Source organism: Anomaloglossus baeobatrachus, chromosome 2 (assembly GCF_048569485.1).
Source record: "Anomaloglossus baeobatrachus isolate aAnoBae1 chromosome 2, aAnoBae1.hap1, whole genome shotgun sequence".
Classification (NCBI taxonomy): domain Eukaryota; kingdom Metazoa; phylum Chordata; class Amphibia; order Anura; family Aromobatidae; genus Anomaloglossus; species Anomaloglossus baeobatrachus.
This window is the reverse complement of record NC_134354.1, coordinates 122,213,089-122,231,628: the sequence shown is the minus strand read 5'-3', so window position 1 is coordinate 122,231,628 and position 18,540 is coordinate 122,213,089. Positions and strand designations below refer to the sequence as shown.

The window sequence follows — 18,540 nt, the reverse complement described above, 5'->3', positions numbered from 1 at the left end:
CACCTACTTCACTGAGAGTGTTCTGGACTTCAGTTGATGTTGTGAACGGGTTCTTCTTCACCAAAGAAAGTATGCGGCGATCATCCACCACTGTTGTCATCCATGGACGCCCAGGCCTTTTTGAGTTCCCAAGCTCACCAGTCAATTCCTTTTTTCTCAGAATGTACCCGACTGTTGATTTTGCTACTCCAAGCATGTCTATCTCTCTGATGGATTTTTTCTTTTTTTTCAGCCTCAGGATGTTCTGCTTCACCTCAATTGAGAGTTCCTTAGACCGCATGTTGTCTGGTCACAGCAACAGCTTCCAAATGCAAAACCACACACCTGTAATCAACCCCAGACCTTTTAACTACTTAATTGATTACAGGTTAACGAGGGAGACGCCTTCAGAGATAATTGCAGCCCTTAGAGTCCCTTGTCCAATTACTTTTGGTCCCTTGAAAAAGAGGAGGCTATGCATTACAGAGCTATGATTCCTAAACCCTTTCTCCGATTTGGATGTGAAAACTCTCATATCGCAGCTGGGAGTGTGCACTTTCAGCCCATATTATATATATAACTGTATTTCTGAACATGTTTTTGTAAACAGCTAAAATAACAAAACTTGTGTCACTGTCCAAATATTTCTGGCCCTGACTGTATATGGGAAGGAGATGTGCTGCACTGCCTGATGCAAATGGTGGTCACACCAGATACTGACTAGTTTTCTGACACCCTCCCCCCTCCCTCAACCGCCCAGATTCCCCCCAGTAATGTAAACTTGCAACATTTTAGAGTGGCCCTTTCTTGTGGCCAACCTAAGGCACACCTGTGCAATAATCACGCTGTCTAATCAGCATCTTGATATCTCACACCTGTGAGATGGACGGATTATCTCAGCAAGGGAGAAGTGATCACTAACAGATTTATACAAAATTGTGAACAATATTTGAGAGAAAACGGCCTTTTGTGTACATAGAAAAAGTCTTAGATCTTTGAGTTTTAGCTTGTGAAAAATTGAAGCAAAAATAAGTGTTGCATTTATATTTTTGTTCAGTTGTTAATGAATATTGTGTGTACAGCCGGTCACAGTATTACTAGGACACCGGTGACGTCCCTGTGCTATGTATAGTAACACTTAGCCCGGTGTACAAGGGTCATTTGCATTAGCCTCCATACATTGCAGTGTACATAGGTAACCTAACACTAGCCTGGATAGGAGCATCTAATAAACACCAGCTAGGAATTGTGCCCTACAGAACAGCCTGTGGACAGGGTCCTCCTCCCAGGGGCACACTTATCTTTCTCTTCTTATTTAATGCTGGTTTTGTATGGATTGAGCGCCCCCTTGTGGCTTGTGCTGTTAATGTAAGCTCTTCAGTAGTGAACATGTCACCTGTTCATCATCCATTAATTATAGAGAATGGGCTTTATTCATATGCATCTGTCATTAGGGACATTTCACTTTCATTTCTCTACTCCTAGGATATCTGTAAAATCACACCTAAAGTGAACAGTTCCCAGAGCTCCTGAATCCTCGTACAGTCACTTATCTGAGCTTTGAACCTGAAATACGTCACAAATTCATGTGCAGAGTTTTCCTGCTACCGACAATAAGTTTTCTTATTGATATAGTTGTCATGTAAAATTGTCATGCTGGATCCATCAGTCTCCTGGTCTTGTCCTTGTGATATGTGAGACGCTTCTATCTGTGACACCCTATAATGAATAGATTGCTGAGCGGCTGCATGAGCGTCCCTGGAGGGAACAGTCCACTATCTTAGGAGGGATTACAAGTTATTGAGGAGCTACTTAGTTCCACATATTATAAAGAAATATGTAATTTTCTGATATACATTCGTATAAAACACGTTGCTTACATCCTGGATGTTGAATCCATGGACTGATCTGAATAGGAGTAAACATGGCATTGATCGTATGATTGAAAAGAACATGGTATAAATCAGCTCACCATATCCACCTAGTATGTCTTCGTCTGCAGGGTGTTAACAGTTGCAGAGCAAAAAAAAGAAAATAATCCAGCTATAGACCATCTCACAATTTGGAAATGAATTGGAATAAAACTTCATTTATTTTGTAAAAAAAAAGTTATAAGCAATCAGAGAGCGAAAAAAAGATGACCCCATGAAAAAAGAAACCACAGACGCGTTTCAGCTATGCTATAAATAAGACATGGCCGAAATGCGTCTGTTCTTTTTATCTGCATGGTGTCGTCTTCTTTTTTTTTTTTCTCTGATTTGTTTCTAAATTTTTGACAAAATGAAGTTTTATTCCAATTAATTTCCAAATCAAGAAATGGTCTTCTATAGCTGGATTGTTTTTCTGTGCAGTTGATCGTGTGATTGGCCACTTATCCCTGTTACTTACAGCCTCCCCTGCCACAATGGTATTTAGTAAGTCCATGTTTAGCCTCCACCTATATGTATGCATCATCCAGAGCTCATCTAAGCATTGTGCCAATCTACAATGCAGAGATTTGGGTAAACTACACCAGTATGATGAAGTGTGATACAAAATTGTAGTCTCATGAATGCAACCCCTGTCAATATACCCTATAGATAGCGCATCTGGACCCCCACTTGGGACCTGGCTCTGAGCCAGAACGTGGAGCTGTAGCAGAAGAGCGGCTCCTATTCTGGCAAATTTAAGTTTTTATTGTAATACAACTATTTAGCTGAATTGTTTGCTAGAAGCGGAAACCCCAATAAAAAATGTGGCTGCTCCAGGAAGTCCGGTTGTTTTTGGTTTATTAACATCTGATATCTCACACCTTAATTTCATTCTGCTGCAGTCCAAACGGATATCTGCGAAAGATGCATTGGCGCACCCCTACCTGGATGAAGGGCGTCTGCGATATCACACCTGCATGTGCAAATGCTGTTTCTCCACCTCTACGGGCAGGGTCTACACCAATGACTTTGAGCCAATCACAAACCCAAAATTCGATGACACTTTTGAAAAGAACCTTAGTTCTGTACGGCAGGTGAAAGGTAAGTAGATGCACGCGTATTGCCACTCTACAGAAGATACTGTACTGTCTGCTACTTTTTATTATTGTGTAAGGGGTGAATAACCCATATCTGCACCTTTCAGTACCTACCAAGCTAGGAGATGCAGCAAGTCTTCATTAATGTGCTGCATTGTTCTGTTAGGATGATGGGCTGAGGTCCCAGCTGTCAGATCTTCACAATCAGACTATAATGGCATCTCACCTGGAATAGCGAGAAAACCCTATAACTAGACCTGACTTTAATTTTAAGCTCTTCTAGTGTATTATTAAATGAGAACATGAGTGTGATCTCCAGATAGGATCTGTGCTCATAGTTGTGGCTTTCAATTTTAATCTGTAGCCACAGTCATTGTTCTCTATTCAGACAGTGAATTCTGATAGACTCCACTGATGTAATCAGGTTTCTGTTCTTTTGTTTCTGAAGCTGAGAATAGCTCTGCTGACTGTTATAGGCCTTGTGCGCACACTGCGTTTTTGCCTTGTTTTTGTGCAGTTTTTGGTGCGGTTTTGGTCTCAAAATTGCATATATTTCCTTCCCAAGCAAAGTCTGAGATTTCAATTTTTCTGTCCGCACGTTGCAGCTTTTTTTTGGCTGCGTCTTTGTGGTGACCAGAAAGATGCAGCATGTCAATTCTCTTTGCGTTTTGTCAGTGTTCTTGAGCCCTTCCAGTCAATAGATTTGACTTAAAAAGCAAAAAAACACACTGGGCAAAAACCCTGTTAAAAAAAACGCTGAATTGCATGCCGAGGGAGCGTTTTTGGGACCAAAAACGTGCATTTTTTTGGTCACAACAAAGATGCAGCGTGCGCACAAAGCCTTATTCTGCAAGCAATGCTGCATAGGTGTTAGTCACTTGCATACAAAAAGAAACACGAGATGAGTGTACACACTTGTAATATTTAAATGTATAACAAAATGATTGTCGCACTACATAAACATAGAAAAAAAATACTTTTCCCTCCACATATGGATACTGTAGATAGACCCTAAATAGTGTATTCCACAAATAAATGCAGCATCCAACTAAAAAAACAGTAATAGCAGTGCTATAATGTGTAGTCACTTCTGTAACATACTGGTGCAGTAGAAGGAAAGACATTGTCTATCGCTTAAAATGTCCCCCAAATATCTATCTTTACACCCTAACCACTTTGGTAATATGCTTTATTACACCGTACCCTATACTTCTCCATATCTAGCCAATCTTTAAATGTTAATTTTTTTTTCACTGTACTTCCTGTGACATTTTGTTTGAGGGGAGTCTTAAGTGTGATGTCATTGGAAGCTGGGGCTGTACTCTCAGCTGCAGAGTCTATCGCCCCTACTGGAACAGGACATTATTGGGGGGGGAAGTCAGCTCTGCAGTTACTACAGTTTCTTGTTTAGACGCCCTCTGAAGATGTCCTGGTTCCACGGTAGCACTGGGAGCGTAGTACAGCACTGACACTCTGCTTCTAACTGTAAAACGTGATGATGCCAGGAGGCAGTGAGTGACGCCAACACTGTGTTACAGGGTATGTAATGACAGGGCAGAGGCCCGTAGGCTGGCCCTCAGACTTGACACCTTGCACTGTCCCTGATCTTGGAGGTAGGCTTGATGGTAGCCAGGTCTGAGCCCCCAACATGACCCTAACTCCCGCCCGAGCCCTGATCTTATTCCCCCTCTTCCAGTCCCTTGGGGTGGCTTTGAAAACACAATTGCAAAACCCCACAAAAAGACACGGACAAGGGATAACGGAAACTCGTACACAAAGCAGTCAAAACACACAGGAGACACAATATATGTACCGAGGAGCAACAAAAAGGGAAGGAAGTAATGCACAACAGGGGAACGCTCACCACTCAAAAGCTGTGCCAGCAGGTGTATGCAGAGCTGAACATTGCATGACACACTGCCCCTGAAGACTATTTGTTTGAGAGTGGTGCTAGAAGCTGTGGGACAGCTCTGTGTCTCTTATTGCTCCATGTGTGCTGCCTTCCGACATCTTCCTCCACAGAAGCTACAGCAAAGATAGAAGCAGAGTGCTGGCGCTGCACTCACATCTCCCACAGCTTCTATCACCATGGATCCAGGACATCTTCAGAGAGGGCAGCGATGCAAGAAGCTGTAATAAGTAACTGGATAGCCGGCATCTGGTGAACTCCTGTCCCAGGATTAGTGATAGACGCTGCAGGGTAGTGAGTGCAGCCCCAGCTTCCTGTGACATCACATTTGAGACTCCTCTCAAATGAAATGTCACAGGAAATAGTTTTTTTTTAAAAAAAGACATTTAGGGATTAGCTAGATCAGGGGTCTCAAACTCGGCTGGGTGTATGGGCCGCACAGAGGAAAAAAATAATTTGGGGGGCCGCATTCTTTGCAGGACAAAGTGACATTTTTATTGGTACCATATATATTTTTTTACACACCTTTGGATGACTGATTTTTAACATTTTTCACTTGTTTATTATAACAAATGTGCACATTCTTTGGTTAAATCTAAAAAAAAAAAAAAAAAAAAAAAAAAAAAAATTTGATGTTAAGTCATGCCTTATTTTGTGTTTTGTTTTTTTTACATTTTATCCCTTTCTTGTAACTAATAGTGTTACAATTATCACTATATAGAAATTTTGGCCAACATCTTTTAGTAATGTTCCCTATCCTATAGTAATGTGCCCACCTTGTCCCCATCCTATAGTAATGACCCCAGCCTTGTCCCTATTTTATAGTAATGTCCCCATCCAATAGTATTATGCCCATCCTTGTAATGTCCCCATCTTTTAGTTATGTCCCCATCCTATAGTCATGTGCCCACCTTGTCCCCATCCTATAGTCATGTGCCCACCTTGTCCCCATCCTATAGTCATGTGCCCACCTTGTCCCCATCCTATAGTCATGTGCCCACCTTGTCCCCATCCTATAGACATGTGCCCACCTTGTCCCCCATCCTATAGACATGTGCCCACCTTGTCCCCATCCTATAGTCATGTGCCCACCTTGTCCCCATCCTATAGTCATGTGCCCACCTTGTCCCCCATCCTATAGTCATGTGCCCACCTTGTCCCCCATCCTATAGTCATGTGCCCACCTTGTCCCCCATCCTATAGTCATGTGCCCACCTTGTCCCCCATCCTATAGTCATGTGCCCACCTTGTCCCCCATCCTATAGTCATGTGCCCACCTTGTCCCCCATCCTATAGTCATGTGCCCACCTTGTCCCCCATCCTATAGTCATGTGCCCACCTTTTCCCCCATCCTATAGTCATGTGCCCACCTTGTCCCCCATCCTATAGTCATGTGCCCACCTTGTCCCCCATCCTATAGTCATGGGCCCACCTTGTCCCCATCCTATAGTCATGGGCCCACCTTGTCCCTATCCTATAGTCATGTGCCCACCTTGTCCCTATCCTATAGTCATGTGCCCACCTTGTCCCCATCCTATAGTCATGTGCCCACCTTGTCCCCATCCTATAGTCATGGGCCCACCTTGTCCCTATCCTATAGTCATGGGCCCACCTTGTCCCTATCCTATAGTCATGGGCCCACCTTGTCCCTATCCTATAGTCATGTGCCCACCTTGTCCCCCATCCTATAGTCATGGGCCCACCTTGTCCCCATCCTATAGACATGGGCCCACCTTGTCCCCATCCTATAGACATGGCCCCACCTTGTCCCCATCCTATAGACATGGGCCCACCTTGTCCCCATCCTATAGACATGGGCCCACCTTGTCCCCATCTTATAGACATGGGCCCACCTTGTCCCCATCCTATAGACATGGGCCCACCTTGTCCCCATCCTATAGACATGGGCCCACCTTGTCCCCATCCTATAGACATGGGCCCACCTTGTCCCCATCCTATAGACATGGGCCCACCTTGTCCCCATCCTATAGACATGGGCCCACCTTGTCCTTATCCTATAGACATGGGCCCACCTTGTCCCCATCCTATAGACATGGGCCCACCTTGTCCCCATCCTATAGACATGGGCCCACCTTGTCCCCATCCTATAGACATGGGCCCACCTTGTCCCCATCCTATAGACATGGGCCCACCTTGTCCCCATCCTATAGACATGGGCCCACCTTGTCCCCATCCTATAGACATGGGCCCACCTTGTCCCCATCCTATAGACATGGGCCCACCTTGTCCCCATCCTATAGACATGGGCCCACCTTGTCCCCATCCTATAGACATGGGCCCACCTTGTCCCCATCCTATAGACATGGGCCCACCTTGTCCCCATCCTATAGACATGGGCCCACCTTGTCCCCATCCTATAGACATGTCCCCATCCTGTAGTAATGGGTGGTGGGGGCAGTGGCGGCGGCGGGTGAAAGGTGATAATTTACCGATCGCTCTCGGCTTCCACCCACAGATTCCTGAGTGAAGCTGAGGGGGCGGTCTCTGGCCCCAGATCCACAGTGATTGGACAGATCGGTCACAAGGCCGGTCTCTCCAATCAGAGCTGGGGGCGGGTGAAACAGGGGTCACCCAGCTCCAGCCATTGATCGGTGCTACAGCTGCACTGATCAGGGCTGGATTTCAATGTTACAGCCATTTTCAATGGCTAAAACATTACAGTCGTTGTGATTGGCTGACGAACGCCGCACAGCCAATCACAGCCTCCGTAGGTCCGGGGAGGAGACACCACCCCTCCTGAGGTCCCCTCCTCCCCGAATCTAAGGTATTTGCTATTTGCAATGCAAACTGCTATCGTAGCCACCGGGGCCGCAATTTCGCCATGACTTACTGGGTATGTCATGGATCCTTAAGTACCAGGGAGCCATGATGTACCCAGTACGTCATAGGTCGCTAAGGGGTTAATGTGCCGTCCTTCACATACACAAAAAATAAAAAACCACCATTCTTCTCACCTGTCCCGCGTTCCCTCGGCTCCTCATCTCTGCTTCTTGCTGTCTGCAGGCCGTGCCCCGGTGACTATCGCGGCCGGTGCAGGGACTGCAGCCCCTGGCAGCGATTTATGTCAGATCAGATGGTTGTTTTGCCGGCGCTGCGCGCGCACAGTCCTTGCCTCTGAGAACGCAGCGCCGGCAAAACATTCATCTAAAAAAGTGCAGACAGTGGCTGCGGCCCCTGCACCGGCCGCGATAGTGAACAGGGAAACGGGCCTGGGGGCCGCACGAAGCAGCCTGATGGGCCGCGTGTTTGAGACCCCTGAGCTAGATAGGGAGAAATGTAGGTTATTGTATAATAAAGATAATTACAAAAGTGCTTAAGGTGTAAAGATAAATATTTACGAAAGACATTTTGGTGTCAAAGCACCCCTTTAATGACTAATGTGATATCGAATATATAGAGAACCCTGAGGTATGGAGGGCAGGAAAATCCTAGATAAGTAATCAGTACAGCCATTGTAGGTGCTCATGCATCTCACTTTGCAAGTGCAGCTTTATCAGGGGTAAGTACAGCCGTGAGTATTGTGCTTTATATAAACAGGTACATTATGAGTTAAGCAGACACAGGATGAGGCTGTAATCACGGCATCTGCGGTTTCCAACTGTGCCGGTGCCTTTTATAGATTAGGAATTAAAGATGAGATATTGACGAATAGAAACAAGACTATGCACATTGCAAATGAATGAAGCCAAAACTATCTTTAGATAAATGGGAATTTGCCACATGTGAAGTTAAAGGGACAGTGCATGCGTATGACAAATAGAGACCATATCCAGGCCGCCATTAGATACCAAGAATGTGATCTTCCCAAAGTTAAGATGAAAATTAGTAATTGATTATGTACTTAAAGGAACACTTTTGACATGAGAAAAAATATATACTTTATACACATCTTAGGCAACGGAGGTTACAAGCCTGCGATCATCATCTCTGTATTCATTTTCAGATCCCATGATATGCAGTTTTCCACTTGATCCCAGTTTTAATTTCCCCCATGTGTTCTCCGCATTTATATACTGTCATAGGTCAAAGGTTTTCACAAAGTTCATTGCTGCTTTTTTTTTTAGGTCTATTAGTCAGATGTTTCCATTGTTAGGCTATGTGCGCACGTGTGCGTATTACATGCAGTTACGCTGCGCTTTGTAGCGCAGCGTAACTGCATGCGTCCTGCATCCCCTGCATAATCTATGGAGATTGTGCAGGGGCCGTGCGCACGTGGCGTCTTAGAGCGCAGCGCTTCGGCTGCTGCCCGAAGCGCGCGTTCTAAGAAGTGACGTCACTTCTTCCGTGCGCTTTGCCGGCGGCCCCTGCTCTGTCTATGGCAGGAGCTGCATGCAGAGCGCACGATCTCTGCCGGCACCATGCGCTTCAGAACGGAGCTTTTCAGCTGCGCTCTGAAGCGCACCTTTTAGGTGCCGTGCAGAGCGCCCACGTGCGCACATAGCCTTACAGATAAACAATGATCAGCATTTCATACATTTTTATACTTTCATCGACAAATTAAGTTTATGCAGAGACTCAATATTTCCAGGATTGACTCTTATTTTTCAAAAATTTGCCCCAACAAGCTGGATATCCGCGTATGGGCCAAATTGTGGCTGACAACCATTATCAAATCAATGTTTGGAGTTTATCACAATTTGTTAGTCCTCCTGCTTCTTAATAATGGACCACAGGTTCACAATGGGATTGAGATCTGGGCAGTTTCCTGGCCACGGGCTCAAAATTTGAATGATTTGTTCACTGATCCACTTGGTTATTACTTTTGCCCTGTGACTTGTCGCCATCATACTGGAAAGATTATTGTTAATCACCCGATTGCTCCTGGATCTCTGGGAGACGTTGCTCTTGGAGGGTGTTTAGATCCCATTCTTTATTCCTGGCAATGTTCTTAGGTAAAATAGTTAGTGAGCCCCCTCTATGGATGGAAAGCCCGCACATATAAATGGTCTCGGGATGCTCTACTGGTGGCATCATGGTAGCGCTCACCTTTTCGTGTCTAGACAATTTCTTCCAGATGTCCTAAATAGTCTGAAGGGTACATCTCAAGAGAAAGTAACTGTACCCAATCCTCTGCAGTCCAATCCCTGTTCATTATGCGGATATTTTCTCTGATAAAGCCCCCTTTACACGTGGTTGGTTACTCAAAAGTTTGTTAGTCTGGCATACTTTTATTGTCTTTGCTATACATGGAATCTAGACAACTGTAACCATGACGGAATTAAAGAAAAAAAAAAATGTATGAAAATTTGCCACAAAGACGCAGCATTACAATGTAAATATTATTGACCATTAGAATAAGTTCTTTGTAACAATATTTTTTCTTTCTCCCTTCTAACTATTTTCTGCAGAAATAATCCATCAATTCATTTTGGAGCAGCAAAAAGGGAACAGAGTGCCGCTGTGCATTAACCCTCAGTCTGCTGCTTTTAAAAGCTTTATAAGGTATGTGTACTACTGATAATCAGGAGCCTAAGGCCGGGGCCACACGGGGCACTACTGCGATGCTCGCATGACACTCGGCTCGCGCTGGCAGCACAGCAGGAACCGAGTGTCATGCTAGTATCCCTGTGACTGCGGTCCGACTGTGCGAGCGGATCTCCGCTGCAGGGGGCGGGCCGACTCTGAGGAGGGGAGGGAAGGATTTATCTCCCTCTCTCCTCCGTTGCCAGTCATTGCGATTCTCGCTCTGCACGCGTGGTACACAGTGCAGTGCGATTTTTCTCTCGCCCCATTCACTTGAATGGGTGCGAGAGAAATGAGTCTCGCATTGCATCCTCAGCATGCTGCGATTATTTTCTCGGTACGATTAGGGCTGAGAAAATAATCGCTCATGTGTGCTGACACACAGGCTAGAATTGGTCCGAGGGGAATGCGATGTTTTTATCGCTCTCCACTCGCACCGATTTTCTCACCGTGTGGCTTCGACCTTACTGATCGAGTAGATCTGGCATTCTGCTATTCTGCCTCCTAATCTGAGGGGTGGGGTGTACTACATATAAGGAGAAAATTCATGCCGTCTTGGTCAAAAGGAGTAACGTCCATCAAATTCATTAAGAGATGCACGACGACATTTAATGAATCATCGTTCAGGCTGTCCATTCCCCAGAACAAGATGATATACTCCAGTCTTGTGCTATTTGCTATAATTTTCAGCACTTTCTTGCGTTTTCACAACTTGACTCATCAGGCTGTTGTAGGACATCCCTCATTGCTAAACTCTGCCCATGTTTTAGGAAAAAAAATTGTCGGAGCTGGAGTAAAAGCATTACACATCACAAGTGCATAATCCATGTCCCCTGTAACTTTAGGAAGATGCCTGCTCCCCACATAAGCAAGTGCATAAAAAGAACATTTGGTAAAAATATAGCTTTGTTAAGGCTAATGGTTACAAAGGATACATTTACCTACAGACACTCCAGTAGAGGAAGGTTGAACTAGATGGACCTAGGTCTTTTTTCAACCTAAGTAACTATGTAAGACAAGACAAATGGACTATTGTAAACTGGAAAATGTTTAGTGTTAGTGTGTAATAGACTCAAGATTGAAGATATAGCTTCATTCTAGAAAACCTGCACACCATCTATTGGTGGTTGTGGATATTGGTGGTAAAAGACTCTTATGGGTTCTAAAAAATAAATGTACCGTAATTAGAAGTGTATTCTGGGATTACACACTAATAACCTGCATTTAGTTGAAGTTTTATGGACTCTTGCTGATCATGGGCTATTAAAAGTGACACACACACAGATCATACATTGATGGCCTGCAATAAGCGTATACACTGTATGGACAGAAATTTTAGGACTTCCAAAGAATAAGATATTAAGGTTTTTAAGTCAGTCCCATTGCACTGTTTGTGTAGTTTCCAGCCCCTCGCCATGCAGTCTGCCTTTACTAACATCTGTGAAAGCATGGCTGATTCTAAAGAGCTCAATGAATTTTAAGTGTGGTCTTGTAATAGGATTTCATGTCTTCCCTCCTAAATATTCATTAATAACGTGAGTGGTATTATTGAAAAGTACAAATGTGTAGGATCCACAGCAACTCCAAGTGGAGACCACACAAAGTTACAGAAGGGAGTCATTGAAGGCCTCCATATAGTGCATAAGTCATCAATTGGTAACTCAGTAACTGCAGAGCTCCAAACCTCATTTAACATTAAAGTCAGCGCAACAGCAGTGCACCGAAAGATTCATGGCAGGGCAGCCCCACACAAGCCTTTTACCACTACACATTATGCTAAGTGTCCAGTGGAGTGGATGAACGCACACTGCCCATAGAAACTGGAGTAGAGAAATGTTTTCTGTGGAGCTGGAGCAACGAGTGCCACTTTATTTGGTGAATGTCAAAAGAACTTTGCCTGCCTGAGTATATTGTGCCAAGTGTACAGTTTAAGGAAGGGAATATTGCTATATAGGGCTTGTTTTTCATACGTCTGCTTGGGTGCCATAGTTCCACCAAAGGGAAACCTTTAAAGGTTTATTTTCAAATTGTGTCTTGAGCAGCTCACAGTTCTGCAGTCCCCTTACTTCCTTGTTATTGGGGAGCAGGCACTCCTCTTTGTGTGACATTGCTAGTCAGTTTCCTTCTAAGAGCTTATGTTACTATGACATATTAACAATCTCAGTTCTTGTTGTGGAGTCTACACTGTTATCACTATGTTCGTACAGAAATAAGGCCTTGTGTGCACGCTGCGTTTTTTGCGCGGTTTTTGGGTGCAGTTTTGCTCCCAAAACTGCATGCATTTCCTTCCCCAGCAAAGTCTGAGATTTTTTTTTGCTGTTTGCATGATGCAGCTTTTTTTTTTTGGCTGCGTTTTTGTTGTGACCACAAAGATGCAGCATGCCAATTCTTTCTGCATTTTTACCAGTATTTTGGAGCCCTTCCAATCAATAGATTTGACTTAAAAAAAAAAAAAAAAAAAAAAAAGGCAGTTTGCAGCGGTTTTGCCAACACAATTGCAGTGAAACGTGGCAAAAAAATGCATGCCGACACAGCGTTTTTTGGGACCAAAAATGTGCATCTTTGTGGTCACCAAAGATGCAGGGTGCGCACATAGCCTAACGGAGCCTTTGAGCAAGCAGTGGTTAGAACTGCTCTGTAAAATGCAGACCTTGCAGGCTGGTCATTTTGCAGGACTGATAACATCAGTTGAGGGGGAGGTGAGCAGATAACTGATGTGTTGACATTAATGAGCTGGAGACAGTTGACTGGGATCTTAGGAGTTAACTCCACAGCTTGCAATGTAATTACTTTGCATATGTGGCCAGGATCTGGTGATTGTCTACTTGAAACAAGTTTTACTTTTTGGAAGATAAGCTTTCACAGCAGGAGGATGAAAGAAGATGACAAAAACAAGTCAATTGAAAATATTATTTTCATGCTGACGAACTAGAGTAATATTACAGAATACTCCTTTATGCTTCAGCATACCAAAGCATATTGTGGGAACAGTTTGGGGAAGACCATTTTTTCTTTTCCAGTAAGATTATGCCATAGTGCAGAAAGCGAGTTCATAAAGGCATGTTTTGGGTTAGAAGAACTTGACTACCCATTCAGAACCCTAACATAAACTCCATTGAACACATTTAAAATGAACTAGAATTATTATTATTTATTATTATTATTATTATAGCGCCATTAATTCCATGGCGCTTTACAAGTGAAGAGTATACATTAAAACTAGTACAATAATCATTAACGATACAAAACAGACTGGTATAGGAAGAGAAAGGTCCCTGCCTGCGAGGGATCACAGTCTACAGGGAATGGGTGATGGTACAATAGGTGAGGACAGAGCTGGTTGCGCAGTGGTCTACTGGACTGAGGGTTATTGTAGGTTGTAGGCTTGTCGGAAAATGTGGGTCTTCAGGTTCCTCTTGAAGCTTTTCACGGTAGGAGAGTCTGATATGCTGGGTTAGAGCGTTCCAGAGTATGGGGGAGGCACGGGAGAAATCTTGTATGCGATTGTGGGAATAGGAGATGAGAGGAGCAGAGAAGGAGATCTTGTGAGGATCTGAGGTTGCGTGCAGGTAGGTAGGTATTACATTGCAGATTTTGAGCCTGACCATCTTGTCCTACATCAGTATCTATCCTTACAAATGCTCTTCTTGATTAATGGGCAGAAATTTCCATAGACTAAAGTTGGAACCAACTGGATAATGTCTATGGATTTAGAATTGGATGTCACAAAAGCTCCTGTAGGGGTAACATATAGGTGTCTCCATACTATTGTTATTTGTGAACCCTCCTTTAGTACATAATCTAAAAATATCAACTGAGATCTTACAATGTGTTCATGTAACATGGACGGTGTCAAAGACACTATGACTGAATGCTCTCTGAAGGCATGGTCCTTTTTAAAGGCTGTTTTCAGGTCAAATTTCATTAATCCATTTTCTTTGGAAAAAAATCAATTTGATAATTTTAAGAATATTTGCACATCTAAAACTTATATACATAGAGGTTTACTGTGGTCATTATGTTTAACTTGTGTTTTCTTTATCCATTGCAGTTCCACTGTTGCTCAGCCATCTGAGATGCCTCCATCTCCACTGGTTTGGGAATAGTTTGGAAGACTTACTACTGAAGGTGTCCTGTAGCTTTCCACTGGAGTCTGGGGATTGCAATCTTGAAGCTTGATCATGCTTGTACTATTTTCTTAATTAAGATTTTAACTTATCAACCACTAAATTGTAAAATCTATATTATATTTAAGATAAAATGGCGTTCTAGTGACTTTCACTCCGACAAAGTAAGTGGTTGTATTTTGAAATAATTTAACCCCACATTTGGTTATTTTTATTTTTGTTTTGTTTTTGTTTTGTTTTTTTTTAGTAATTTAAGGCTCAGAACAAATTGACAATTGCACCAAATTTTGTGAATTATTTTTTTTTTGTTTCTGTTTAGAGGTTGCTTTTAAGTTTTAAGTATTTTGTTCTATTTATATTTTAATGAAAGAGACTGTGCGAAGCGTTTTTATACTGAGCCATTCCTAAAACCTCATTTTATGTTGATACAAGCAATTGCAAGGAAGAATACAGACATTGTCTGGAGACCAATCATGAAGTACTTCCCAAAAACAGGAGCTGACCACAGGACGGTGACGTCACCCGGTGTCCAGTCTCCGACACTTGATGGCTTCTTTGCAGCACTGTGCTAAGAGGAGCGTGTTGCTATTTTGATATAGTGAAGACCGAAGGTTTGTGGTTAGAATGAGTGCATCTGTGACTAGAGGGGACGGGACGCTTGGGTTCCTGCCCCATATAAATATATAAAATATATATTTAATCTATTTTTCTTAGACTTCCTTTCTTTCTTACCTTTTCAGTCATGGGCATGCATAATTATTCATCTGTGTAAATAATTCCATTAATGGGCTTCTTTGTAAAGGTCCTTTTCACGCCCCGCTGTACAAAGGTGCGCTAGCTGGCACATTTTAGTTCTTTTTGTGATTTTTTTTTTTTTTTTTTTTATTTTTTCAGTTTTTGTTTTTTTTTCCAAATTCCCCTTGCACTGGACAATTCGAACATGAGGAAGGACAGAAATAAAAACAAGCTAGAACCGAACATAGGGAGTATCTCTAATCGTAATCTGTATTTAGGGATATGTTGGATGTGGACGTGTTGAAATGTCACAGTAGAGTTGTTTTTTTGTTTTTTTTTTTCCCCATTTCTATTTCTTTAAAAAAAACACTGAATTTTCTGTGTATATGTACATACAAACTGATGGCCTCTACCTCCTGGAGTTTACAGCTCAGCTTGTTTCACTCCAAATTATTTTTAGGTTCAGTGTGCAGACTTTAAAACTTGAATGTTCCTTCCAACTTTTATATGTAAACATTACAATACAATAAAACAGAAGATTGCTTTCACCTATATCAAGACATTTTGATGGACTAGCCTTGTATGAATCCAAGAAGAATTGTTTTGAGGGGGAAGACAGCGGTATTTGTAATGGACTATAATTGTTAAAGTTATTGTAATTTATCTTTTAGAATAATATTTTTATCCAAAATGAGCTGGATTGTAATAGGAGGAGACTAAAGTGTTTTTATTTCTGTTTTGGGGGTTTTTAAGCTTATGGGAAGTTTTAACTTCAATGAAGTAACTTGCTGTGAAAGACTGTATATTGGAATTCCAAATTTTAAGAGATGGTATGGAATCTTTTTCTACTTTTTTTGTTTTCGTTTTTTGTTTGTTTTTTTTTTTCTTTCCTCTTTCTAAAGTGGCTCTAAATAAGCTCCAAATGAAGCATTTCATCAAAGAGGTCTGAGAGACCGTTTACCATCAACAAAATGAATCAATGGATGGAGCCGAAGACCTGAAAGGCTATATCTTAGGATAATGGCCGTATGAGACACTTGATGGTCACTTTGTAAAATGTAGATTTGAAGTAAAGTGGTGAAAACATTAAATGTGACAATAAAAACCTTTCTTGTTTCTCCCTTTAATTTAATGAAAACTGTTTTCTACTTTTATGTCAAGTTCTTTGTGTATTACAAGCCCTTTTATTAGCAAATCTAAAGCTCTTATGAAGACGTAATACAAATCTTGTGTAGTCCACTTCTGCAGTCATAGGTGTCCAATATGTTGTCTAATACTTGCTAAAATACATTAGTAAGAAAAAAGACAGATGAATGAAAATGGCAGATCAGAATGCAGAGTTTGTAGCCTGTTACCATATGCTTACCGGTCTGCATAGGAGTTGTAAATTAAAAAAGTTTCAAAACAAACCACCTTGATTATTTCTGTCACTTAAAATGTGTTGTTTTTTTTTATAGCTCTAACATATTCCCCAGCACTTTACAAGTCAGAGGTAACATGCGCAAACCAAATAAGACATAACTAGGGGTGACACGAAAGGTGCTTGTCGTGTATGGTCAAGCCATCAATATAATAAATAATATATTTATTGTTTAACGCTACTAATTCCATAGCATAGCACTTTACATACATCAGCAACACTTTCCCCATTGGGGCTCACAATCTAAATTTCCTATCAGTTTGTTTTGGAGTGTTTCAAAGTTTGGAAGGAGATGGGTTGTGATGCCGCACTAATCACCATTCCAGAAGACATTAATCATTTATAATTCTGGAGTGGTGAATAGCGCGGCATCACAACCCATCTCCTTCCAAACTTTGAACTACTACACCCGGGGCTGCAGCTGTTTCACCGTTGGATACATATGTTTATAAGGGTTGTGACTTTCACAACGCCTATAGGGGAGTTCTTTACCTTTTATTAAATTTCCAGTTTTGTGGATAAGACCCTATTGCGTTTTTCTTCCACAGTCCTTTGTTTTGGCGTGTGGGAGGAACCCGGAGGAAACCCATGCAAACATGGGGAGAACATACAAACTTCTTGCAGATGTTGTCCTTGGTATAAGGGCATTCAAATAACACTGCATGAACTGGTCATCAGCCAATATCTGTATATGTCTAGTTTCAAAGTGCTACTGACATCATGGAGGGTGTGAGATCAGACGATAGAAGGGACCAGATTCTGAGATAAAGTAAGGAAGGGAGAGAGAATAGTTAGTGAGGTAAAGTGATGGACCAATGTGAAAAAATGTGCTTTGAGCATGCTAAACCTGTGGATATTGGGAATTAACCAGATTGTCAAGGATAGTGCATTCCATAGAACTGGCACAGCACAAGAGACGTTCTGGAGAACAGGAGTGGGAGGTTTAGATTATAAAAGTTTTCATTCTGTTCATTAACTGAGCGGAGGGCACATGTAGAGTGGTAGACCAATAAGGGAGGAGATGTAGGGTGGTGCAAAAATATGGAGAGCTTTGTGGGTGAGAGTAATTTGTTTACTTTCGACTTTGTAGCAAAGTGGCAATATTTGCAATGGCTGGCACAGAGTTGGAGGCATTGGTGTAATAGCTAGACAGAAATATTACCCTGACTGCTGTATTCAAGATCAATTGGAGAGGGGAGGGTTTGGTAAGGAGGAGACAAATTAGTAAAGTTGCAATAGTGCCGGCGAGAATGAATAAGAGCAACCGTAAGTAAGTTTTTCCAGAACAAGGTAAGAACAGGTCAAATTCTAGAGTTGTTTCTGAGGTCCAGGTGGCATGAGTGAGCAAGTGAAGAAAAGTCCTCTATGACCTTAAAATGGCGAGTCTACTGCCGGTGACAATAACAGAAATGACTATTAGGTATAGGCAGGTTAGTAGAGGGATGGCACACAAGAAGTTCAATTATTTGACAGATTCAGTTTTAGAGAGGCAGATCATAATATTAGAGACAGCGGACAATCGATGGCATTTTGTAGTAAAGCTGGTGTGATATCAGGAGATGTGTATAATTGTGTGTCATCAGTATATAGATGGTACTGAAAACCAAATCTCCCAATGGTTTGTCCAATAGGGGCAGTATACAGAGAAAAGAGGAAGGGGCCTAGGACTGAAACACCTCAACAAGGAGGGGAAAAGGAAAATGTTAGTGAAGGAGAATTTAGAGACCTAGGAAGAGAACCAACAGAGAGTGGTGTCCTTGAGGTAGAGCGGAGCATAGTGAAAAGGAGATGGTAATCCACAGTATCAAATGATGCAGAGAAAGGGAGCAGTGTCCAATAGATGCGTTTACAGCAAATAAAACAAGTAATTTGTGTTTCC

The 18,540-nt window shown here is 42.4% G+C and overlaps 1 protein-coding gene across 1 annotated transcript in view; it reads left to right on the top strand.

Moving 5' to 3' along the window:
• The window catches only part of NLK (nemo like kinase), a 226,252-nt gene extending 209,901 nt beyond the window's left edge, over nucleotides 1–16,351 (top strand). The window contains exons 9-11 of the mRNA XM_075335303.1: nucleotides 2,792–2,990; nucleotides 10,265–10,358; nucleotides 14,431–16,351. Of these exons, the coding sequence (XP_075191418.1) occupies nucleotides 2,792–2,990; nucleotides 10,265–10,358; nucleotides 14,431–14,485 (348 nt within the window). The 3' untranslated portion in view covers nucleotides 14,486–16,351. The remainder of the gene's footprint in view (nucleotides 1–2,791; nucleotides 2,991–10,264; nucleotides 10,359–14,430) is intronic.
• The last annotated feature ends 2,189 nt before the right edge of the window (nucleotides 16,352–18,540 follow it).